Source organism: Tupaia chinensis, unplaced genomic scaffold (assembly GCF_000334495.1).
Source record: "Tupaia chinensis unplaced genomic scaffold, TupChi_1.0 Scaffold000270_2, whole genome shotgun sequence".
Taxonomy (NCBI): domain Eukaryota; kingdom Metazoa; phylum Chordata; class Mammalia; order Scandentia; family Tupaiidae; genus Tupaia; species Tupaia belangeri.
In genome coordinates, this window is record NW_006159751.1 from 826,985 (window position 1) to 854,507 (window position 27,523).

The window sequence follows — 27,523 nt, forward strand, 5'->3', positions numbered from 1 at the left end:
GGGCTGAGACCTCTACCCTCTCCTGCATTTAAGACAAAAAAGGGGGAACTGTGGAGCGCCCCCCGCCCATCACCTTCAGCGCTCATCTTAAGATGGCGCTCAGCGGAAGCTCACTGTGCACTCGGAGCAGTAAACAATTTTAAGGAAGTGGGGCGGCGGAGAACATGGAGTGCACGGGAACACTGCATGCAACCAATCAGAACTAGATGTTGGACACCCGTGCAGGCGCAGAACTCGTGCACAGTGCCATGATTGGTTGCCCATGCCTATATAGACTGGGGAGCGTGGGAGGGAGGAGAAGAACTTCTGTGTAATAGCCTGGGGAAAATAAAGTGCTGAAGAGAAGACCGTCTCCGGAACGTTTGTAAAGCGACATGCAGGCAAGGAAAGAATGGGGAAATATAGTCACAGTGCTAAATGACAAACAATTTCAATCAAGAATACTATACCCAGCAAGATTATCCTTCATATGGGGAAAAAAAAATTCTTGAATAAACAAAACTTGAAAGAATTTACCAATTTCAGACCAGCTCTTCAAGAGGTTCTGAAGGGAGTGTTATACCAGGAAAACTAAAATATCAGACAGACAGTTACAAAAGAACAAAAAATGACCAAGAAATGGCTCACATAATGATAAGAACAGGTCCGGAAATATTGATAATAACATTTAATGTTAATGGATTGAATTCTCCAATTAAGAGACACAGACTGGCTGAATGGATTAAAAACAGAAACCCTCTATTGCCTATAAGAAATGCACCTTATGGATAAAGATACACATAGACTAAAATTGAAGGGTTGGAAAAAGATATTCCACACATATGGAAATCAAAAAAGGGCTGGAGTTATGATACCGATTTCACACAAAATAGGCTTAAAGACAAAGGCTGTAAGAAGAAACAAAGAAGGGCATTATATAATAGTAAATGGACTAATTAATCAAGAAGACATAACGTTTATAAATATCTATGCACCCAACTCAGAAGAACCTAAAAATGTGAAGGAAAGACTGCTGGAGCTAAAGGAAGAGATAGGGTGCAATACTATAATTGTTGGGGATATCAATACTCCTTTATACAGACCTTCTAGACAAAAAATAAACAGAGAAAAACAGAACCTAAATGATACTAAAAATCAAATGGGCTTCACAGACATCTATAGAAATCTATAGAACTTTCCATGCTAAGACCACAAAATATACATTTTTCTCACCCTGGGCATGGAACCTTTTCAAAGATTGACCATATGATAGGACACAAATCACGCCTTTATAGATTCATTTATTTTATTTTATTTATTTTATTTTTTTCTAAATAAATTAAAAATAGATTAAAGACAGAGAGACAGAAAGTGAGAAATCACCTCCCGGGGGGATGGCCATGCCACAATCCCTTCTCCTCCATTCTCCTCTCAGGATCTTGGGCACGCACACACATGCGCCTGGCATGAGTTTAAGCCACCAGGTCCGGGACTCAAATTGCGGTCAACTACATGGGAGTCCAGCGACATAGCCATTATGCCAACTGCTGGTCCCACGCCTTTACAGATTCAAAGGCATAGAAATTATATCCAGCATCTTCTCTGACCATGATGGAGTAAAACTCAGTATTATTTCAAGAAACACCCTTGAAAATACATAAACACATAGACGTTAAACAACCTACTTCTGAATGACTCCTTAACTACTAAAGAAATTAAGTCTAAAATAAAAAAGTTTATGGAAACAAATGATAATGAGTACAAGAGTTTCCATAATCTATTGGACACTGTAAAAGCAGTCATAAAAGAGAAATTCATAGCAATTAATGTGCATAAGAAAAAGATGGAAAGGTGACAAATAGACAACCTAACATCTTGCCTCAGTGAATTGGAAAAACAACAACAAACAAAATAAAATGCCAAGAAATCATAAAGACTCAAGCAGAAATAAATGAAATGGAAAATAAGCAAATACAGAAAATAAATTAAAGCAAAAGCTGGCTCTTTGAAACAATAAACAAGATTGACACACCATTAGCTAGACTAATTAAGAGAGAAAGAAACCAGATAAATCAAATACATAACAAAACAGGCAACATTACAACAGACACAATAGAAATACAAAAAAATCAATAGAGGATATTATGAGCGAATATATGCCAATGAACAAGAGAACATGGAAGAGATGGACAAATTCCTAAATGCATATAATCTACCAAGATTGAAACAGGAAGAGACCAGCAGTTAGCGTAATGGTTATGTCCCTGGACTCCCATGTAGTCGACGGTGGTTCGCGTCCTGGACCCGGCGGCTTAAACTCACGCTGGGCGTGTGTGCGTGCGTGCCCAAGATCCCAAGAGGAGAATGGAGGAGAAGGGATTGCGGCGTGGCCATCCCCCCTGGGGGGTGAGTTCTCGCCTTCTATCTCTCTGTCTCTGTCTTTCTGGAGATTGCACATGCCCTATAGCAAAAACCTCTCCAAAAAAAAAAAAAAGATTGAATCAGGAAGACATAGAAAACCTGAATAGACTCATAAAAAGCCATGAGATTAAATCAGTAAAAAATAACCTCCTGACAAAGAAAAGCCCAGGTCTGGATGGCTTCACTTCTGAATTCTACAAAACTTTTAAGGAAGAGTTAACCCCTATCCTACTCAAATTACTTCTAAAGATCCAAAGGAAGGAAACTTTCAAATTCATTTTATGAAGCCTCCATCATCCCCATTCCCAAAACAGATAAAGACATGACGAAAAAGGAAAACTACAGATCAATATCTCTGATAAATATAGATGCAAAAATTCTAAACAAGATACTTGCAAATTGTATCCAACAATGTATAACAATGATTATTCAACATGACCACATAGGCTTTATTCCAGGGATGTAAGGGTGGTTCATCATACACAAAACCATAAATATAATACACCATATTAACAGAAAGAAAGATAACAACCATATGATCATTTCAACTGATACAAAGAAAGCATTTGATACATCTTTCATGATTAAGATTCTCAGTAAGATTGGTATAGAAGGGTCATTTCTGAACACAATAAAAGTCATGCATGAAAAACCTATAGCTAACATTATACTGTTAGTACTAGACAAGGCTGCCCACTTTCTCCACTACTTTTTAATATTGTGCTGGAAGTCTTCGCCAATGCAATCAGAAAAGAGAATAATATACAAGGCATTTAAAAAGGCAAAGAAGAGTTGAAAATATTTTTACTTGCAGATGACATGATGGTATACTTAGAAGACTGAAAGGTTTCCATGAAAAAAACTTCCCAAAGTAATAAATGAACACACTAAAGTTGCAAGATACAAAGTGAACATCCAAAAATCTACAGCATGTCTATATACAAACACCAAGTTGTACTAAGTAGAGCTGAAGAAAGGAATCCCTTTTACCATAGCCACAAAATGTATAAGATACCTAGGGATAAACCTAACTAAGGAAGTCAAAGAACTTTACAAAGAAAACGATGAGAATCTTTAAAAAGACATTGAAAATGACATTAAAAAGTAAAAGGACATCCCATGTTCCTGGATTGGAAGAATTAACATAATCAAAATGGCAATTCTACCCAAATTAATCTACATATTTAATGTAATTCCAATAAAAATACCAGAGATAGTCTCCACAGATCTAGAAAAGACAATCATAGAATTTCTCTGGAATCATAAAAGACCTTGTATTGCCAAAGCAGTCCTGCATAAGAAGAGTGGAATGGGTGGTATGTCGCTCTCTGATCCAAAAATATACTACAAAGCTGTGAAAATCAAAACAATGTGGCATTGGCACAAAAACAGACAGGCGGACCAATGAAATAGAACAGAGACCCCAGAAATAAACCCTAAAGCTTACAGCCAACTGATTTTTGACAAAGGATACCAGTCAATCTAGTAGAAAAAGGAAAACCTTTCTAGCAAATGGTGCTGGAAAACCTGGGTATCCACCTGCAGAAAGTTGAAACTGAATCCTCATCTTTCACCATTAACAAAATCATCTGAAAACGAATGAAAGATCTGAACCTAAGACCTACAACTACTGGTTAAAAACTGGGGAAACTCTGGGAGACATGGGGATAGGCAAAGACTTCTTAAATAACACTCCCGAAGCATGGACAATAACCCCTAAAAATGAACAAGTGGGACTATATCAGATTAAGAAGTTTCTGCACAGCAAATTACATAGTAATTAGTGTGAATTGACAATCCTCAGAATGGGAGAATATTTATGTAAAATATACCTCAGACAAGGAACTGATAACCAGAATCACAGGGAACTCAAGCAGCTTACTTGGAAGAAAAAAAAAAAAAAAAAAAGTCTAACCCAATTAAAAGATGGGAAAATGAGCTGAACAAATAGCTCTCTAGGGAAGACATACAAACAGCCAAAAAGTACACGAGGAAATGCTCAACATCCCTCATCATAAGGGAGATGCAGATTAAAACCACAATGAAATACCACTTAACCTCTATCAGAAGGGCAAAAATTAAAAATACAAAAAGTAGTAAGTGTTGGTGGGGATGTGGTGAAAGGGGAACTATCCTACACTGCTGGTTGGAATGTAAACTAGTTCAGCCATTGTGGACAACAAAATAAAGTAAGAAAGCACCCCCTTGTGGAATGGTCAAGCCACCATCCCTTTTGTTCCACCTCTTCCTCCTTTGGGATTTTGGGAATGTGTTCCCAAAGTGTTTTTCAAGCCACCAGGTCCAGGACTAAAACTGCAGTCAATCAAGTGGGAATCCAGCCTCCTTAACAGTCAACAACTGGCTGGCCCATCCTTCCTATTCTAGGTTTGAGGAAATGGAGGCTTGGAAATAGTAAATATTAATAACTTATTTAGAACAGACACTTTCCTTGAACAATCTTACCCACTTTTTGTATTTACTTTAGCATAATGCCACCATAAAAGGGTCCAAAATACTCAAATACTTAAACTGAGACCAGTAACAGTTTGTCTTGCTCTTTCTCTTACATGAATATGCACACACATATACTCACAAAAGTAAAGATAATGAAATTTACACTATACACAATTATATGCACACTGAATTCACAAATATCTTTCTAATCAAATCAAACCCCCTATTAAAGACATTAATTTTAGCTCATCATTTGAAAATAAAAGCCCGAGTGAATACATAAGCCAACTGGAAATCACAAGACATCCTAATTCCTATTATTATGGTATATATAGTCACAAGCTTGTATTTTCAGCTATAACCCTGAGTGAGTTTCACATTTAAATAACTGTATGATTGATTTATTGGCATGTTCCTTATCTCAGTTAATTTACCAACATCAGAAAACTGGCATGATAACTGATTCTTTCTTTCCTGCCATTCACCAACAAGACATATGCTCCCTTCCATATTTCTTTGAATACAACTCCAACTCTACATAAAGTAATTCAGGCCTTTAGAATCTATAAAATAACTTTTGAAAAAATTATAAAATAATCTTTTGAAAAAGATTCCTAGTATATGGATTCCTCTCTCCCCAATCCACATTGCCATCAGTAATATAAAATGCATGCCTATATTAGTCCTTTTTTAAAATCCTCTGAACAATCTCTGATAGGTGAAGTCTAATCTCTTTGACAGAACATATCAGATCCTTAGGAGCTATTTTCTATCCTCCTTATAGTACAAAAATCAAGCAATAAATACCAATTGTTAATAATAAATCATACTGGTGCATTTATTTATCAATTCCCTATGCCTAGACATTCCTTGCAGTTATCTTAGGTTCTCCAACTCACCTGCTCCTGATACATTCCTACAGATCCCCTCCTCTGTGCTCTTATAGCATTTCTGGCACAATGCTATAATAAAATTTATAACATCATCTCCCCACACAGCCTGTAAGGTTTTTCACAGAACAGTCTATCCTATTCTTTGATCAGGCTGCCCATTTAGCACAGTACAACACATATATAGTAGTCACTGAATGAGTGATTTTTAACCAAATGTTTAAACTGAATTGATAATGAGCAGTGAACTAGGATATGAACCTAGGTCTCAAAGCTTCCGTTATTTCCACTATACCACTCTACCTCCTGCTTTGCACTTTGTTAATAAAACTCATGTTAATAAAACTCAAATAGAAATTAGCTAAATATGCACTATCATGAATATCTTTCAGTACTGTAAAATTGGAGTTTTCCACTTTACTCTGATTAAAGTTACTTCAAACAATAAATATCCTGTTTTACACCCCCAGCTATAGAAAATAAGAAAGTCATGTAGTTATCTTAAATTGTCAAGAAAATAAATGATTTAGTACTTTCAGAATAAAAAACTAAATTTCCAATAAAAGAGCTAACATAAATTGTATTTACAAAATTACAGTTGGATGCCACACAGACCGTTACTTATGAAACCAGATAGGATCAAATATTCATCCAATAACCAAACTATCAAACAGCTTCAGAAAGACATCTAATAAATGTCCCCAATATATGCAGATCCTCAATAATTTAAATCAATATATTCAAAGACAAAACGACAAAGAAATCAGTAAGTTAATGAACTCTAAATAACATGAATGTAACCAAGGCATAATTCAATTTTTAGAAATTTAGTTGTAAAATAATCTGAAACCAGACAAGAAGATTAGAAATTAGATGAAAGAGTTAAGGTACATAGTAAATTTAAAAAGGGACACTCTTTATCTTACTTTTGACACTGAAAAATAATACAATACTAAAACAAGTTATCTGTAAGTTAGGGTAAGATGTTTTCAAATATCCAGGTACTAAAACAAGGTAGGGGAAATTTAGAAATCTTAAAAAGTATTTCTACTTCTGCATATTTACACAGGGCACTAGCTCTGACTTTTCCTCAAAACGTCCACCACAATTAAAAAAAAAAATCCACATATACAAAAAGCTGTCTCTTTTTATAATTAAAAATAGAATGGATCTTCTTTGGCAGTTCTTCAATATTGTTTTAGCTCACTACTCTTAGTGATTATTTCCTCTTACTATATGGTGAATGCTTTTAGAGAATCATCATTAACCATGTCTATATTACAATCAGGTTTTTATCTATTGTAATTATACAGAATTAAAGTTGTCTTCTTGTAACAGTAATACCTAACATTTAGAGTGCTATACTCTTTTTCTATATTAGGTACTATATATTTGTTCCCTTAACCCTTAAAATATTTCCAAGAGCCATTATTTATTTACACACTAGAAACTGAAGCACTAGGCTTCACAAATACTAACTGGCAAAGCTAGGCTTAACTCCAGGTAGCCCGATTTTTCTCAAACAGAAATCCCTTTACATGAGATTTGCATTTTAGTTTCTATGCCCGTTCTTCATTGTCCTTCTGTGGATCGCTTACCTTTTGTTCACCACTTATGATACAACCACCACTAATCATGGCAAGCAAGAGTTAAGACACTCTGCCTTACCTGCCTTAGTTAATATTTTGTTCCCATTTCATTTTAAGCTTCAAAAAAACCACAAAGTACAAGATGATTTATTTTCTAAACTTACAAAAAGAACGTCTTGAAACATTTAGGTAGATATTATTTTACACAAAAAAGTTTTTATTTTTTTATAAAGCTATCATTTAAAATAAAAAAATTCAATTCTTTCATTCTAGAACTATCTTTCGTCAATATAACTCCTTTGTCATTAACTCTATGAAAGCGTGCCTATTTCCACCGAAGATCCAGCGCCACCAGCGGTCTGTACTTGCTACTCCGCGCTGATTAATGCGTGTTTTCCTGTGTATGCGCTAGAATCTTCCAGAACGTTTTGGTCTGACAGGAGCGTCGGCCATATTGATTTTCTTCTCCCGTGGAGATCTACTCCGTCCGCCTATGAAACTTGAGAGTTGCGTCAGGCGCTAAGGCGGTTTTATGTTTCCAAGAGCAATGAGCGCTGAGTGCTCCAACTGCAGAGGTGAGGAGCGTACCGCACCCTGAGCGGTCAGGAAACGACGGCCGACTCGCAATTCTGCTAAGGGACCGGCGAGGGGCGGGTGTGTGGAGGATTTCAAACCCGTACTTACCAATGCGAGGCGTTGCCTGAATTTTCCTCTGCGGGTTTCAGGAAGACCCTCTGTAGATTACTGGACATTTTAGAGAGGTGGGAGGGGACAGCTCATCCAGGAAAGAGGGGAGTGTGAGCCCGAGGGTCACAAAGGGGCGAGAACCAGAGCGAGACAGTGTGGGGCTGCAGTTACCCCGCAGCAAGCAACTATAAGGAGTTCGATGTCGAAGGAGGGCGGCAGCGAGCTCTGGAGGGCGTATCCTCAGGCTTCTGAGGAAGGTGGCGTAGCTACCCGAAACCGGAAGACTCAGGAGGGTGACGGCACCACCCTTGGTGCCCTAACCTCTAAGAGACTCGGTTCAGGTCTCCGCCCCTCAGAGCTACGCTTTCGCTCCTCAGCCAGTCAAAGCGGGCGAGGGAGGCGTGGCCTCAAGGCACCGCCCCCAACAGAGCCTGGTCAGTAGTAAAGACAGTATCTGTCTGGCTCTGTCGGCCCCGCCCACCGAAGCCGCGGCAGAAACAAAGCGCAGCTAGACGGCTTCCGGAGTCGTCACGTCCGGTTGCCAATGTGAGTGGCTGACTAATGCCCCGCCTTTATGATGCAACCCAATCACAAGTGATGTTTGCTAGCTCTTCTTCCGGATCAAGGAACGAATCGCAAAACAAAATTCTCTGGACACCTACGCAAAATAAAATGTTTCCGGGGTCAGTTGTAAATTTTCTACTTTCATCTTCGCCGCCACTGTGAGTTTTCCTTTCCCGTCAGCGCGTTAAGAGATATCGGCGTTTTTTTTGGAGTTGTTATACACTCGTGGCGTGAGAAAATAATTCAGTACTTGTGGCCAGCGATGTATTGCTGTTAACATCTCTGAAGTTTTCGTGTTTAACTCTTTTCCTAAGTTCTGTCTGTTTTCATGTTTAACTTTTCCTAAAGTCTGTCTGTAGACTTAACCCCTTCTCCAACTCCCATGTTCATGCCTCGGTCAAAAGTATCGCTTAAAGTCACATAGTTAATTCATTTATTTTTAAACTTTTCTCTCATCGTATATTTTTAAAAGCCTCTTCGATGTAAACATGTACAAAACCAACCTTATGATGTTCTCCTTTTATCCACTGCGCAGTTTCCTTAATAAATGCTCTCTAGCTCCAGAGAGCAAAGATACATTCCATCCAATTAAAGTAGCTGAAATCCAGTTTCATTCTTAACAGTGTTTCTTTCTCTTGCAGAACATAAACGCTATCACCAAGCATGCAGATCTTATAACTATCTTGTAAGTCTTTTCTTTTACTCTAGAGACACTGCTTGGAATCATGAAAGCTTTATTGATACCTTCATAGCCATTCTTGTTTTCCTCTAAAGGCTGCAGCCAGAGACAATTTTTGGAAACACACTTTTTTTTTTTTTTTGAGAGAGAGATTTTTTGCTATAGGGCACGTGCACTCACCAGAAAAAGAGAGACAGAGAGACAGGAAGTAAGAAATCACCCCTCCCCCCCAAGGGAATGGCCATGTTGCAATTCCTTCTTCTCCATTCTCCTCTTGGGATCTCGGGCACACACACACACACACACACACACACACACCTGGTGTGAGTTTAAGCCACCCAGTCTGGGACTCGAACCGCAGTCGACTACGTGGGAGTCCAGTGATATAGCCATTATGCCAACTGGTGGTCCCGAAAACAGAATTTTTTCTTTAATTGCCAAAAGGCACCAAGCTAGCCAGAATGAAAGAAATGGGGTGTGGTTATGCACATTTCCCTTTCCTCCATTTCTCCATATTTTAGGGTTTTGGGGCATGTATGCCCACATGCTCAGTGTTTTCAATCTCCAGGGGCTGAGATTCTAACGCCATCACCCATGTGGGATCTGCCTCCCTTAACCAATAGACTGCAGGACCACCCCAGAAGCACAAATATAATGGTATCGTCTCACTAAACAAAAGCCACCAGTTTTTTCATTGCTCTTATGATGAAAATAGACATAAGATTACCTGCTAGTGTTGGGAAGTCACAGCTCAATTCCTGCCACAAAACTTCCAGGCCTGGTGCATTACAAATAAATGTAAGTTAGATTATATCAATGTGGTCATGCCATAAAATTCAGATAATACAATTTTTATCAGAGAAATTCTCTTGTAGCCTCGAAGCTAATTGACATGATCTCCAGTGGTTTTTTTGGTATACTCAGAACACATCTTTTCTAAATTCACTGGAAAGGTAAACAGGGACTTAAATTTCTTCCTTTCCTAATAGCATATACCATGTGAAGCAGAATAATTGGGTTAGATTAAGTTTTTTAGAAAGTGTTAAGGTTGAGACCAGCAGTTGGTGTAATGGCTCTGTTGCTGGGCTCCCATGTAGTTGACCACGGTTCAAGTCCCGGACCTGGTGGCTTAAATTCACACTGGGTGTGTATGTATGCATGTCCAAGATCCCGAGAGAACGGAGGAGAAGGGATTGCGGCGTGACCATCCCCTCTGGGGGTTGATTTCTCGCTTTCTGTCTCTCTGTCTTTCTCTGCCTTTCTGGCAAGTGCATGCACCCTATAGCAAAAACCTCTCCAAAAAAAGAAAGTTTTAAGATTATTTGTAAAGAGGTAAGAAATGATATTAGATATATTAAGCAAAAAGTCATAAAGAAATATGAAAAATGGTGCAAGCAAATTGTGTGGTAGTTAAGACACTGGACCCCCCATATGTTGATGCAGTTCGAGTTCTGGACCTTATGTCTTAAAAACCATGTTGGGTGCATCTCTGGCATGCCCAAAATCCCAGTAGAAGAATGGAGAAAGGATTGCAGGATGACCACCCCCCTGGGGGAATGATTTCTCACTTTCCTTTTCACTTTGTCTCTTTCCAGAAGTCCACATACCTTATGGCAAAAATCTTAAATTAATGGGAATCAGCAGTTAGTGTAATGGCTATGTCACTGGACTCCCACATAGTCGACTGCGGTTCACATCCCAGACCCGGTGGCTTAAAACTCATACCGGGCGTGTGTGTGTGCATGCCCAAGATCCCAAGAGCAGAATGGAGGAGAAGGGATTGCGGCGTGACCATCCCCTCTGGGGGTTGATTTCTCGCTTTCTGTCTCTATATCTCCCTCTGTCTGTCTGGCGAGCGCACGCACCCTATAGCGAAAACCTCTCAAAAAAATTAAATTAAATTAAATAGAAATATGAAAAGTAAAATTGATATGGAAATAAATTGGATAAGCATAGTATCAATAGAGGAAAAAAATGAATCATTGCAAGATTATAGTGAATAAATCTTCCAGAAAGTAGTAGAAAAATGATAGGGATAGAAAATATAAAAGATGGGAACCAGCAGTTAGTGTAATGGCTATGTCGCTGGACTCCCACATAGTCGACTGCTGTTTGCGTCCCGGACCTGGTGGCTTAAAACTCATGCCGGGCGCATGTGAGTGTGTGCCCAAGATCCCAAGAGAAGAATGGAGGAGAAGGGGTTGCGGCATGACCATCCCCCCTGGGGGATGATTTCTCGCTTTCTGTCTTTCTGGTAAGATCAAAAAGAAAAAAAGACATGAAGAATAAAATAACCTCCTGGGAAAAAAACATTCCCACTCGCACCCCCCCCCAAAAATATGGGGAAAAGAGAACACATAAAAAAAAATAGAGTGATTTTTTTTTCTTTTTTATCATTAATTTGTTTTATTCATTCAAACACTATACATCACTTCACTTGTGAAATGAACTTACCAAACATGAATACATTTTACCCCATTCCAGTTGGGAATACTATACACATTATCATCAACAGATAATCATCCATTTCTGTGTCCGATAAATGTCTTGCCTCCATATTTTACTCCTTAATTTCTTTCCTTACACTCTCCCCCTTTTTCCACCCTCTTCCCACACTGTCTCCAGTTTCCACAACCATTTTACATAGTTCTATATCCTCTAATCTTTCAATTTCTACCATGGAGTGCCGACAGTTGGTACATGTTAAGTGGAGACATAGCGATGTCTCTCTTTCATAGTCTGGCTTGCTTTACTTAGCAGTAAATCTTCCATATTTGCCCACTCTCTATCAAATAGTGTCTTGTTGTTTCTTATGGTATTCCATAGAATATATGCGCTGCACTTTTTCTTTTTCTTTTCTTCTTATTTATTTATTTATTTGGAGAGGTTTTTGCTATGGGGCACTTCACTTGCCTAAAAGACAGAGAGAGACAGAGAGACAGAAAGCAAGAAATCACCCCCCCCCAGGGGAGATGGCCACGCCACAATCCCTTCTCCTCCATTCTCCTCTCTGGATCTTGAGCACACATGCACACGTGCCCAGCGTGAGTTTAAGCCACTGGGTCCTGGACTCAAACTGTGGTCAACTACATGGGAGTCCAGTGACATAGTCATTATGCCAACTGCTGGTCCCATGTGCTATACTTTTTCAATCTGCTTATCTGTTCATGGACATTTGGGTTGGTTCTATGTCTCAGCAATTGTGAATAATCCTGCAATAAAAGTATATGTGTAAGCACTTTTCTGACTGAGCTTTCTCCTATCCTTTGGATACGTGCTCAGGAGTGGAATTGCTAGATCATGTCATCGTTCTATTTGTAGATCTTTGAGGAATCTCCATATTGTTCTCCAAATGGTTGGACCAATTTACATTTCCATCGACATTGTAGGAGAGGTCCCCTTTCACCACAGCACAGCCAGCACTAGCCATTCTTTTTAAATATTTGCCATTCTGACAGGTTTTAATCTGCATTTCCCTTATGATGAGGGATGTTGAGCATTTTTTCATATGCTTTTCAGCTGTTCATAAGTCTTCCTTAGAAGATTGTTTGTTCAGCTCATGTTCCTATCTTTTAATTGGGCTGGTCTTTTTTTTCTTTTTCATTTTTATTTTTCCTCAGGTAAGTCACTTGAGTTTCCTGTATATTCTGGTTATCAGGCCCTTATCTGAGGCATAGTTTACAAAAATATTCTTCCATTCTGAGAGTTGTCAATTCGCACTAATTACTGTGTCCTTTGCTGTGAAAAAACTTCTTAATCTGATATAGTCCCACTTGTCTATTTTTGGGATGATTGCCTGTACTTTGGGAGTCTTATTTAAGAAGTCTTTGCCTACCCCAGTGTCTCCTAGAGTTTCCCCAGTGTTTTCAACCAGTAGTTTTATAGTTTGAGGTCTTGATTTCAGATCTTTGACCATTTTGAGTTGATTTTTGTTAATGGTGAAAGATGGGGATGCAGTTTCATCTTTCTGCAGGTGGATACCCAATTTTTCTAGCACCATTTGCTAAAGAGGTTTTCCTTTTCCCACTAGATTGATTGATATCCTGCATCAAAAATCAGTTGGCTGGGGACCAGCAGTTGGCATAATGGCTATGTCACTGGACTCCCATGTAGTTGACTGCGGTTCGCGTCCCGGAGGGTTTTGTTGTTCTTAATGGCTGAATAGTATTCCATAGAGTATATGTGCCACAGTTTTTCAATCCATTCAGCCGTACAGGGGCATTTGGGTTGGTTCCATGTCTTAGCAATCATGAAAAGTGCCGCAATAAACATCGATGTGCAAGCACTATTGGTGGGGGAGTGGTGAAAGGGGAACTCTCTTACACTGCTGGTGGGAATGTAAATTAGTCCAGCCACTGTGGAGAACCATTTGGAGATTCCTCAAAAATCTACAAATAGAACTGCTGCACAGAAGCTTCTTAATCTGATGTAATCCCATTTGTATATATTTTTTTTCCTTTTTTTGGAGAGTTTCTTGCTATAGGGCATGTGCGTGACCCAGAAAGACAGACAGAGACAGAGAGACAGAAAGCGAGAAATCACCCCCAAGGGGGGATGGCTACGCTGCAATCCCTTCTCCTCCATTCTCCTCTCTGGATCTTGGGCACGCAGGCACATGCACCCAGTGTGAGTTTAAGCCATTGGGTCCGGGACTCGAACCGCAGTCGACTATGTGGGAGTCCAGCAACATAGCCATTATGCTAACTGCTGGTCCCCCACTTGTATAATTTTGAGATTCTTGCCTGTGCTTGAGGGGTTTTATTTAAGAAGTTTTTGCCTACCCCAATGTCTTCCAGAGTTTTCTCAGTGTTTTATAGTTTGAGGTCATAGGTTTAGATCTTTGATCCACTTTGAGTTGATTTTTATTAATGGTTAGAGATAGGAGGCCAGGTGGATATTCAATTTTCCAAGCACCATTTGCTAAAGTGGTTTTCCGTTACCCACTGGATTGACTGGTGCTCTGTGTCAAAAATCAGTAGACTGTATGTTTTGGGGTTTATTTCTGTGATCTCTATTCTGTTCCATTGGCCCACATGTCTGTTTATGAGCCAATACTACACTGTTTTGATTATCACAATTTTATACTATATTTTGGAGTCAGGGCATGTGATACTTCCTACTCCACTCTTGCTCAGGATTTCTTTGGCAGCCAGCCCAATACCCAGCAAAAAGCCAGACTCCATCTGAGGTGCATCTGAGGTGGGCTTTCCATGACATTTTGACTGGAAAAAGCTTCTGGCCCAACACCCAGTGAAAAGCCAGAATCTATGTACATATGAGAAGGTAGGAAATAATGTATAATCCATCAGATGACCAGAAACCACCACAACAAAGGCAGAAGAAATATGGGAAATCAAGAAGATATCTCTCCCTCAAGGAGAAATAACAGCTCTTCATCATCCACAGTACAATGGAACTCCTGGAAATATCACATAAAGATTTTAGGATATTCATAGTGACAAAGCTAATAGAAATGAAATAAAAGAGAGACAATGAACTCCAAAACTCGAGAAGATGCAGGAGAATATAGACAATGAGCTTCAGGAGGTGAGGAAGTTCTTCCACAATCAGAAAGATGACATACACACCATAAAAAAAGAATCAAATGGAACTGTTAGAGATGAAGGCTGTAATACAGGAAATCAAAACCTCCCTTGAGAATATTAAAAGCAGATTAGATCATAAAGAAGATCAAATTTCAGATGTAGAAGATAGAATCTCTGAGGTAGAAAATTTCACCAACAAGACTGAGAAAATAACCTCCTAAAATTAAAATTATATACAAGTAATACTAGATGCCATTAGATACTTAAGCATCCAGATAATTGGCAGCCCAGAAGGTGAAGAAACTAATCAGGGCGTTGATAATCTATTCCATGAAATCTTGGAAGAAAACTTTCCAAACCTAGGGGAGAATTCAAATATCCAGACCCAAGATATGCAAAGGACACCAAATAGAATCAACCCAAATAGATCTTCTCCAAGATACATAGTAGCCAGATTGACCAAAATCACAGACAGAGATAAGATACTAAAATTGGCAAGAGAAAAACATCAAGTTACTTGAAAAGAATATCCAATCAGGCTAACATCTGATCTTCATCAGAAACAATGCGAGCAAAGAAAGAATGGGAAAATATATTCAAAGTGTTAAGTGAAAAACAGTTTAAACCAAAAATACTGTATGCAGCAAGATCATCCTTCATATGGGAAGAAAAGATAAACAAATTTTCAGATAAAATCTGAAAGAATTTACCAACATCAGATCGACTCTTCAAGAAGTTCTGAAGGGAGTACTATATCAGGAAAACTAAAGACAGACAAGAGAACAAGAAAATGACCAAGAGAAAAGCCAACTTAATGGTAGAGACAAGTTCTGAAATATCAGTAATAATGTTGAATGTTAATGGAAAAGTCAGTCCACAGTAACACTGCAAATTCAACAAAAGAGATTACATGAGACTGAACTGGTGAAATAGAATTCTATGACTTTTTCCTGAAACATTACTCATTTTCTTCTATGCGTTGTCTTCCAGATTTAAAGATTTTTTGTTTTCTTTTGAGTTGTTGGGTTTAGCAATTTGTTAAGGATTTTTTAAAACTGAAACATAAACATTTCTCCCTTTGCAATTGGAAAATATTTGTGAGCATTCTTATTTTGTGGCAAAATGGTTATTTGCGGCATAAGTTCAATAATACAATAGTATCTTTTACCTTGCATCAGAAATTTAATTCTTATGGAACTTTGTACAAATAACAGACCAAATTGAGATTGATTTTTTTTTTTCAAATAAATCAGTTTATACCTCTATTTAGTAAAGGGGGAAACTGGGGGGGGGGGGTTGTTTCAAAAGAAAATTTCAGGGCCCACTTGTCACTAAATTTTAGCTTTGTCCATACTTTAAGATCTTTTGTGAATCAATAAAACGTGAGAAAAAAAAGGTTAGTATGAAAGGGAGAGAGGGAAAAGGGGAAATAAAAAATGGTTAAAAGTATGCTTAACTGAGAAAAAATGAGAAGCTACTGATAATGATAATGTGTGTCTATATAGTAATATCCTTGTCTTGACTGACACACATGGATTTTTGTGTTGGTAAAAAGAAATGTATACTGTAAAGACGTAATAAAATGTAAATTAAATTTAAAAAAGGATTGCTTTGGCAATATGAACAAATTCTATGGAATCCAGAGAAATTCTATGATTGTCTTTTCTAGATCTGTGAAGAATGTCTCTGGTAATTTGACTGGGATTGATTAAATATGTAGATTAATTTGGGTAGAATTGCCATTTTGGTTATATTAAAAAGCTTTCAGTTTTTTCCTATTCAGGATGAGTTAGTTATGGGTTTTTCACAGGTAGCTTTTATGTGTTAAGAAATGACCTTTCTATGCCAATTTTGCTGAGAGTATTAATCATGAAGGGATATTGTATTTTATCAAATTCTTTTTCTTCATAGATTGATATCATCATATGATTTCTTTCTTTCTGTTTGTATGGTATATTATGTTTATGGTTTTGCGTATGTTGAACCACTCTTTCATCCAAGGCATAAAGCCTATATGATCATAATGTATAATATTTTTTTTTCAAGAGAATTAAATCATTTATTGATTACACATGATAATGGAAGATACACAAGCTTCATTCCCATCTATTTTATCTGATACTGTTATTCAATTTAGATATACTGCATAGGATATGCTAACAATCATTTAGTAATAACCAAATTGTGACTTTGCTTGGGTGAACCTCTGAATAAACTTTAGACCACAATAACTATTGGTTCAACTACACCAGTGTTTCTTTTTTTGGGGGTGGGGGGTGGGGAGAGGTTTTCGCTATAGGACGCGTGCGCTTGTCAGACAGACAGAGAGAGACATAGAGACAGAAAGCGAGAATCATCCCCAGGGGGGATGGTCAGGCCACAATCCCCTCTCTTCCATTCTCCTCTTGGGATCTTGGGCACACACGCACATGCACTCAGCGTGGGTTTAAGTCATTGGGTCCAGGACTCAAACCACAGTCGACTATATGGGAGTCCAGTGACATAGCCATTAGGCCAATTGCTGGTCCCATGATTATTTAATTTCAAAATGGAACCTGGCACTAACCTGAAGGGATTCTAACTTCATACTGTTGGGAAGTTTACCAAGATGGCTTCAGAGTAGACTAACTTTACTTATTCAGCATCATGATCAGATTATTACATTTAAAAATCAATAGCATGTGTACAAAAAAATTCTACATTAAAACTCTTTGTTGGAAAAAGTCTTTACCCAAGTGATTGAATGTTTTAAAAAATGTTTAAAATAATAATAATAATATCATCTGGAAAAAAATGATGAAAAGCTATTTGATGATGATGTGGATAGTAATATCTTTGTCTTGACTGATATGCATGGTATCCTTTCCAGAAAAAGAAATGTAATACCCTGTAAAGTTATACATGATTCAATGTAATATAAACAAGATTATGATAATAAACAAATAAAAATCCTCTGTCAGAATGCTTTACACTTCCCACAGAATAGAAACTAAAATTACCTATTAGGGACCAGCAGTTAGCATAATGGCTATGTCGTTGGACTCCCATGTAGTCAACCGCGGTTCACATCCTGGACCTGGTGGCTTAAAACTCATGCTGGGTGCGTGTGCATGCATGCCCAAGATCCCGAGAGGAGATCGGAGGAGAAGGGATTATGGCATGGCCATCCCCCCCCCGGGGGTGATTTCTCACTTTCTGTCTCTCTGTCTCTCTCTGTCTGGCGAGCACATGTGCCCTATAGAAAAAAACCTCTCCAAAAATAAAAAATAAAAAATAAAATGACCTATTATACAATTAGTCACAAATATAGTCCTCATATTTTTTGCCCATACACATGAGTATTATTGTCTAAAACATATCTTCTTTGTAGCAGCTAGGCCCTGCCAGCCCTGCTTGGCTGAGTTCACAAATATGTTGTAACCTATAGCTTCCCTGTCACTTCTCTCGCTCTCCTGCTAAGCTTTGTTTCCTGGCAGTTAATTAAAACTTTCTGCCACTGCCATAGCTACTGCTGCTGCTGGAACTGCCATAGTCACCTTGATTTTGTGGTTTGGCAAGTTTTGGCCTCCATTACCATAAGGGCCAGAGCTTCTGCCTCCAAAGTTTCCATCCCTCATGGGTCCAAAAATTGAAGACTGATTGTTATAATTGCCAAAATCATTGTAGCTTCCACCACCTCCAAAATTGCTTCCACTAGCACCACCAAAGCTGTCTCCAGTTCCCCCATTGTTATACCTGTGATAGTTGCCACTCCCGCCATACCCACTACCCTGGTTTCCATAACCCTGTCCACCACTTCCATAGCCTCTGCTTCCTCCAGAGTAACCAGGGCAACCTCCTCTATAACTATCATCATTACCAAATCCATTATAACCATCTCAATTTCCACCATGTCCACCCCCACGGCTGCCACATAAACTACCATGACCACTGAAGTTCCCTCTGTGACCAAAGTTGTCATTACCACCAAAACCGCCTCCTCAACCACCACCAAAGTTTCCAGAACCACTTCAATCTCTTGGGCTGTAGGAAGCACTAGCCATCTCTTGTTTGGACAGGGCTTTCCTTACTTCACAGTTGTGACCATTCACAGTATGATATTTCTGAATGATAACCTTATCCACAGAGTCATGATCATCAAAGGTCACAAAAGCAAAATCCCTCTTCTTGCCACTGCCTTGGTCTGTCATGATTTCAATCACTTCAATTTTACCATACCATTCAAAATAATCTCTTAGGTGATGTTCTTCAGTGTCTTCCTTAATGCCACCAACAAAGATCATTTGCAGTTAAGTGGGCACCCGGTCTTTGAGAATCTTCTCTTGAGAGAATCCTCTTTGGTTCCAAAACTCTTCAGCCACCTTGTGTGGCCTTGCTTGTATGGCTGCATTCACCTCTTCCACAGTGGCATATGTGACAAACCGAAAGCCCCTGGAGCACTTGGTGTTTGGATCTCACATTACCATGCAGTCTGTGAGCAGTTCCCATTGCTCAAAATGGTTCCTCAAGCTCTCACTGGTTATTTAAAAGCCCAACCTTCGATAAAGAGCTTCTGCAGCCATTCCAGCTTTTTGGTAGACTCCCACGAGACATGATGGCAGTGGGAAGAGATACTTCAAAGATGCTTCCCTGGCAGTGTCCACAGGCAGAAAGGAGTAAGCTAATGAAAGTATCTCATGTACAATCTTTTTAATGTACAGTTGGATGCAATTTGCTAGTTTCTTGTTGAGATTTTTAAGATTTTTATTTTATTTCATTTTCTTTTATACATTCGAACACATTATTTAGCTTACAAAGTGAATATTCTAACATGTGGAACAAATTTTCCCAAGTCAGTTGATAAACTATAAAATTATGTTCAACAGATAATACCACATTTCTTTGTCCCATTAATGCTTTATCTCTCTATTTTCTTTAAATGTCTTTCCTCAGACTCTACTCTTTCACACACACTATATATGGTATTCACATTAATTTACTGTGTTTCTATATCCTTTGAGTCAATCAGTTTTTGTCATAGAGTATGGACACTCGATATATATTAACAGGATATACAATGTGTCTCCTTCATAGCATGGCTTGCTTCACTCAGCGGTAAATCTTCCATATTCTTCCACTTTCTGTCAAAAGCCAGGGTCTTGTTTTTTATGGCTGAGTAGTATTCCATAGAGTAATATGCTCCACAGTTTTTCAATCCATTCATCTGTTCATGGGCATTTGGGTTGGTTCCATGTCTTAGCAATTGTGAATACTGCCACAATAAATATCAATGTGCAAGCACTTTTCCAATGAAGAATTCTTCTGTCCTTTGGGTAGATACCAAGGTCTGGGATTGCTGGATCATATGGTAGTTCTATTTGTAGATTTTTCGAGGAATCTCCAAATTGTTCTCCACAGTGGCTGGACCAATTTACATTCCCACCAGCAGTGTAAGAGAGTTCTCCTTTCACCACACCCCTCCCAGCACTTGTGATTTTTTTTGTTTGTTTTTTAATCTTAGTGATTCTGACTGGGGTTAGGTGGTATCTCATTGTTGTTTTAATTTGCATTTCCCTTACCATGAGAAATGTTGAGAATTTTTTCATATGCCTTTTGGCTATTCGTATGTCATCATTAGAGAGTTTTTTTTTAATTATTCTCCCATCTTTTAATAAAGTTGATCATCTTTTTTTTGAAACAGCTGCTTGAGATCCTTGTGTATTCTGGTTATCAACCCCTTATCTGACGCATGGTTTACAAAAATCTTTTCCCATTCTGAGGGCTGTCTATTCACACTAATTACTGTGTCTTTTGCCATGTAGAAACTTCTTAGTCTGATGTAATCCCACTTGTCTATTTTGAGGATTATTGACTGTGCTTTGGGGCTCGTATTTAAGAAGTCTTTGCCTACCCCCATGTCTCCCAAAGTTTCCTCAGTGTTTTCCAGGGGCAGTTTTATAGTTTGAGGTCTTCAATTTAGATCTTTGATCCACCTTGAATTGATTTTTTTTTTTGAGAGATTTTCACTATAGGGCGCATGCGCTCGCCAGACAGACAGAGAGAGAGACATTAGAGACAGAAAGCGAGAAATCACCCCCCAGGGAGGATGGTCATGCCGCAATCCCTTCTCCTCCATTCTCCTCTCGGGATCTTGGGCACGCACGCACATGCACCTGGTGTGAGTTTTAAGCCACCGTGTCCAGGATGCAAACCGCGGTCGACTACGTGGGAGTCCAGCGACATAGCCATTACACTAACTGCTGGTTCCCCTCCTTGAATTGATTTTTTGTCAAAGGTAAGAGGTACAAGTTCACATTCATTTTTCTGCAGGTGGAAATCTAGTTTTTCCAGCACCATTTGCTGAAGAGATTTTTCCTTTTCCCACTGGATTGACTGGTACCGCTTGTCAAAAATCAGTTGACTGTATGTTTGGGAGTTTATTTCTGGGGACTCTATTCTGTTCCATTGGTCCACCTGTCTGTTTATGTGCCAGTACCATGCTGTTTTGATTACCACAGCTCTGTAGTATATTTTTGGGCCTGGCAGTGAGATGCCACCCACTCCACTCTTTTGTAAGATTGATTTGGCAATACAGGGTCTTTTATGATTCCAGAAAATTTTTATGATTGTCTTTTCTAGATCTGTGAAGAATGTATCTGGCACTTTGATTGGAATTGCATTAAATGTGTAGATTAATTTGGGTATAATTGCCATTTTTATTATATTAATTCTTCCAATCCAAGAACATGGGATGTCCTTCTACTTTTTTGTGTCATTTTCAATTTCTTTTTTAGCTTCATATAGTTTTCCTTGTGGAGGTCTTTAACTTCTTTGGTTAGATTTATTCCTAAGTATCTTATACTTTTTGTAGCTATGGTAAATGGAATAACTTTTTTCAGTTCCATCTCGGTCTGCCTGTTTTTCATATGTAGAAATGCTATAGATTTCTGGATGTTAACTTTATATCCTGCATCTTTACTGTATTCATGTATTACTTCCAGGAGTTTTCTCATAAGTAGCATTGGGTTTTCTATGTATACAATGATGCCATCAGCAAATAGAGTTTCACCTCTTCTTTTTCTATTTGAATGCCTTGTATTTTATTCTCTTTTCTGAGTGTGTTGTCGAGGACTTCCAGTACTATATTGAAAAGGAGTGGAGAAAGTGGGCATCTTTGTCTTGTACCCATTTTTAGTGGGAATGCTTTCAGCTTTTCTCCATTCAGGATGATGTTCACTGTGGATTTTTCATAGATAGCTTTTATTGTGTTGAGAAATGACCCTTCTCTGCCTATTTTTCTGAGAATCTTGATCATGAAGGGATGTTGTATCTTATCAAATGCTTTTTCTACATCAATTGATACAATAATATGATTTTTATCTTTCTTTTTGTTAATATGGTTTATTACATTTATGGTTTTGCATATGTTAAACCAACCTTGCATTCCTGGAATAAAGCCTACCTGGTTGTGATATACAATCTTTTTTATAAGTGATTGGATATAATTTCTTAGTATCTTGTTGAGAATCTTTGCATCTATATTCATCAGAGATATTGGTCTATAGCTTTGCTTCCTTGTCCTGTCCTTATCTGTTTTAAGGATAAGGGCGATGAAGGCTTCATAGAATAAATTTTATGCATCTATATTCATCAGAGATATTGGTCTGTAGTTTTCCTTTTTTGTCATGTCTTCATCTGCTTATGGGATGATGGCGTTGGAGGCTTCATAAAATGAATTAGGAGGGATTATTTCCTTTTGGATCTTTAAAAATTACTTGAGTAGAATAGAGATTAACTCTTCTTTAAAAGTTTTTTAGAATTCAGAAATGAAGCCATCAGTACCAGGGCTTTTCCTTGCTGTGAGGTTATTTATTACTCATTCAATATCATTACCTATTATGGCTCTATTCAGGCTTTCAGTGTCCTCCTGATTCAATCTTGGTAGATTATATTATCCAGAAATGTGTCCATCTCATCCTAGTTTTCTTGTTTGTTGGCATATAGTCATTCATAGTATCTTCTAATTCTGTCTTGTATTTCTATTATGTCTGTTGTAATATTGCCTGTTTCATTGTGAATTTGATTTAGGTGGTTCCTTTCTTCTTCTTAGTAGTCTAAATAATGGTGTGTCAATTTTGTTTATCTTTTCAAGAACCAGCTTTTGCTTTCATGTATTTTCTGTATAATGTATTTATTCTCTATTTCATTAATTTCTGCTCGAATCCTTATTATTTCTTTTCTCTTGGAATTTTTTTTTGATTTTTCTGTTGTTGATTATCCATTTGCCATTTTCCCACCTTTTTCTTATATGCACTAATTGCTATAAATTTCCTTTCTTTGACTGTTCTTGCTGTATCCCATAGATTATAGGAGCTTTTGTACTCATTATCATTGGTTTTGATTAATCTTTTAATTTTGGTCTTAATTTCTAATACTTGTGAAATAATTCACGTGTAGGTTATTTAGTTTCCATATGATTGTGTGTTTTCATGTTTTTTTTTCTGAAATTAATATACATTTAATTCCATCATGGTTGGAGAATTGCCTGATATAGTTTCTATGACTTTAAATCTGTAGAGATTTGTTTTGTGCCCTATAATGTAGTCAATCTTCAAAAAGGTTACATGTGGGGGTGAGAAAAATGCATATTTTGTGGTTTGGGGGTTTAAAATTCTACAGATGTCTGTCAAGTTCATTTGATTTATGGTATTATTTTAGTCTTGAATCTCTTTCCTTATTGTTTATCTAGATAATCAGTCTGAGGGAGATAGTGGGGTGTCGAGGTCTCCAACAATTAGTGTGTTGCAGTATATCTCTTGTTTTAGATCTAGCAGTCTTTCCTTCATGTATCTGAGTGCTCTTGAGTTGGGTGCATTGATATTTATAAGTGTTATATATTTTTGATGAATTGGCCCTTTTAGTACCATATAGTGCCCTTCTCTGTCTCTTTTTACAGTTTTTGTCTTAAAGCCTATTTTGTCTGAAATCAGTATCACAACTCCAGCTCTTTTTTGGTTTCCATTTTCATGGAGTATCTTTTTCAACCCTTGCACTTTTAGTCTATGTATATCTTTAACCATGAGGCGCATTTCTTGTAGGCAACAAATAGAGAGTTTCTGGTTTTTGGTTGGTCTGTTTGATTTTATACACTCAGCCAATCTGTGTCTCTTGATTGGAGATTTAATCAATTAACATTCAGTGTTATTATCGATATTTCTCAACTTGTCCCTACCATTTTATTGACCATTTTCTTGTGTGTGTGTGTGTGTGTGTGTTTGTGTGTGTGTGTGTGTGTGTGTGTGTGTGTGTGTGTGTGTTTTCCTTCTGTCTCTTATTTCTGTCTGTTTCTTTTTAGTTTTATCTGGTAGAGCACCCTCTTCAGAATTTCTTGAAGAGCTGGTCTAGGATTGGTAAATTATTTCAGGTTTTGTTTATCTGAGAATGTTTCTATCGTTCTTCCCACTTGAAGGATAATCTTGCTGGGTATAGTAATCATGGTTGAAATTGTTTCTCTCTCAACATTTTGAATATATCTTCCCATTCTTTCCTTGCTTGTATTGTTTCTGGTGAGAGGTCCATGTTAGCCTGATGGGATAAGCTTTGTAAGTAATTGACATTTCTCTCTTGTCAATTTTAGTATCTTTTATTTTTCTGTGGCTTCGACCAGTCTGGCTATGATATGCCATGGAGAGGATGTTATTGTGTTTATTTTATTTGTGGTCCTTTGTATTTCTTGGGTCTGGATGTTTGAGTGCTTCTTTAATCTTGTAAAGTTTTCTTCCAAGATTTTGTGTAATAGATTATCAATGCCCTTATTTGTTTCTTCACCTTCTGTGATACCAATTATTTGGATGTTTGGGTTTTTAAAGGTTTCTAGTATTTCTCATAAATTGCCCTCAGTTTATTTTTTTTTCAGTCTTTTTGATATTTTTTCCAGGTCAGATGTTTTGTCTTCTACATCCAATATTCGATCCCCTGCATAATCTAATCTGTGTTTAAAACTTTTTTTTTGAGAGTTTTTTTTTTTTTTTTTTTTTTTTCTATAGGGCGTGTGGGTCCCCCATACAGACAAGAGACAGAAAGCGAGAAATCACCCCCCGGAGGGATGGTAACACCGCAATCCCTTCTCCTCCATTCTCCTCTCAGGATCTTGGGCACACACGCACACACGCCCGGCGTGAGTTCTAATCCACCGGGTCCAGGATACGAACTGTGGTTGACTACGTGGGAGTCCAGCAACATAGCCATTACGCTAACTGCTGGTTCCTGTGTTTAAAACTTTTGAGGGAGTTTTTTATTTCCTGTATTATAGCCTTAATCTCTAATAGTTCTGTTTTATTCCTTATTATGGTGTCTAATTATTTTTTTAGATTATAGAAGGACTTCCTCATCTCCTTAAGCATGTTGTCTCTTTTCTCTTGTGTCTTCTCTAGTTCATTGTCTCTTTTCTCTTGCATCTCTTTCAGTTTGGTCACTATGAATATTTTGAATTGTTTGCCTGAAATTTCCATGAGTTCCAGTGTACTGTCTGTGGATGATGATGAATTGGTGTTTTCCCTTGTAGGAAATTACTTTTGCCTCTGTGCTTGTATTTGGTCATCTGATGGATCATGTTTCTTCCTACTTTCTGCATTATTGTCACTAGGACTGGGTATTCTAATGGCCTCCCAGTTTCTTGAGAACAAGTGCATTTGGGGCTGAGCTGCAGGGTTTCAACTGAGTAAGAAAGTAGGAGTTGCATGCCATGTGCTTCATATGAAGTTGAAAGTATTCCTGAGTGGGAAAAAGGCAGCTAGAGGTCTCGAGCTGTATCCTGGAAGTGGTGGGGATACACTGGTGTTCTCAAGGTAATTTCTGGTCTCAGTCATTTTTCACTGGCTTCTACCATCACTGCCCCCACTGTGTCTAATTTATAAATTAAACTTTATCATAGGTGTGTATGTATAGAAAAAATCCACTGTATGTATGTATGTGTGTTTGTGTGGTTTCAGGCATCCACTAAGACTCTTGAAACACATCTCTTAGGGATAAGGGGAGACTAGTATATACAACATGCAATGCTCACTGCACGCTTCAGAAAACTATGAGGTTGAAAGTATTCTTGAGTAGGAAAAAGGCAGCTGGAGGTATAAAGTGGTCTCTTGGAAGCAGTGGAGAGACAGTGTAGTTTCCAAGGTGATTGCTGGCCTCAGTCCTTGCCACCACCCACCAGATAGAGGCTGAGAATAATAGCAAAGAAGGGAACTGGAAGCAGGGAACTATGGGCACCTGAAAGCAATAGGGAGACCGTGGACTTTCCAAGGTTATTGTTGGCCTCAGTCCTTCTCACTGGGTGACTGTCCAATACTGTACCAAATAGCCACATTTAATTACTTGCATTTAAATTTAAATTAGAAAACAAAAGTTCAGTATATCAGTTGCACTGGCCACATTTCAAGTATTCCATAGTTACATATGGTTACTGTTTTGAACAATGTAAATATGGGCCATTCTCCTTTATGGAAAGTTTTTATGGACAGTACTGTTATTGACCTATAGCATGGATAAGGGATGAGAGTAAGAACAAAAGAAAATTAGAACATATTGGAATTAATCTTATTAGCTACAAGATACAGTAACAATTTTTAAAATTTTTATTTCTTTTCATTTCTAATTCTTTATATAGTCAATCACGTTACTTAACTTACAAAGTGACTATTCCAACATGTGTATCTCACCAGACCAGTTCACCATACTAGAAAGTTATCTTCAATAGGTAATAACCCATTTCTTTGTCCTATAAATGCCTTGCCTTTCTGTTTTACCTTTAATGTCCTTCCTCAGACTCTACTCCTTTACCTGCCCTCTTTCCACACTGTATCTGGTATTCACAACCATTTACTTACTTTCTATAACCTTTAGTCATTCTGTTTCAGCCATAGAGTGCAGACACTGGGTATATATTAAGTGAAGACAGACAATGTCTCTCCTTCATCACCTGGCTAGCTTCACTCAGCAGTAAATCTTCCATATTCATCCACTTTGTGTCAAAAGCCAGGGTATTTTTGTTTTTTATGGCTGAATATTATTCCATAGATTATATGTGCCACACTTCTTCAATCCATTCATCTGTTCATGGGCATTTGGGTTCGTTCCTTGTCTTAGCAATAAACATGTATGTGTAAGCACTTTTTGGATTAAGAATTCTTCTGTCCTTTGGGTAGACACCAAGAAGGTGTCTGGACCATATGGTAATTCTATTTGTAGGTCTTTGAGGAATCTCCAAATTGTTCTCCACAGTGGCTGAACAAATTTACATTACCACTAGCAGTGTACAAGGATTCCCCTTTCACTACACCCTCATCAGCATTTATAATTTTTTGTTTTTTTAAATCTTAGTCATTCTGATTGGGGTTAGGCGGTATCTCATTGTTTTTATCTGCATTTACCTTACAATGGGGGATGCTGAGCATTTTTTCATATGCCTTTTGGATATTCGTATGTCATCTTTAGAGAGTGGCTTTTTCAACTCCTTTTCCCATCTTTTAATAGGGTTGATCATCTTTTTTTGGAACAGCTGCTTGAGTTTTTTGTGTATTCTGGTTATCAGTCCCTTATCTGACGTATAGTTAACAAAAATATTTTCCCATTCCGAAGGCTCTTGATTCACACTAATTACTGCATCTTTTGCCATGCAGAAATTTCTTAGTCTGATGTAATCCCACTTGTTTACTTTGGGGATTGTTGACTGTGCTC

General features: G+C 38.0%; 1 protein-coding gene and 1 pseudogene across 2 annotated transcripts in view; both read right to left on the reverse strand.

Moving 5' to 3' along the window:
* LRIF1 (ligand dependent nuclear receptor interacting factor 1) overlaps positions 1 to 8,384 on the reverse strand; it is a 29,540-nt gene extending 21,156 nt beyond the window's left edge. Inside the window, exon 1 of one of the 2 annotated variants that reach the window (XM_006149567.3) lies at positions 8,018 to 8,384. Coding sequence is in view for 1 of the 2 variants with exons in the window: in XM_006149566.3 (XP_006149628.1) it covers positions 8,018 to 8,085 (68 nt within the window). In the remaining variant the exon portion in view is untranslated. The remainder of the gene's footprint in view (positions 1 to 8,017) is intronic. The other variant, XM_006149566.3, reaches the window with a different exon arrangement.
* Positions 8,385 to 18,289: 9,905 nt separating this feature from the next.
* The window catches only part of LOC102498891 (heterogeneous nuclear ribonucleoprotein A1-like), a 54,644-nt pseudogene continuing 45,410 nt past the window's right edge, over positions 18,290 to 27,523 (reverse strand).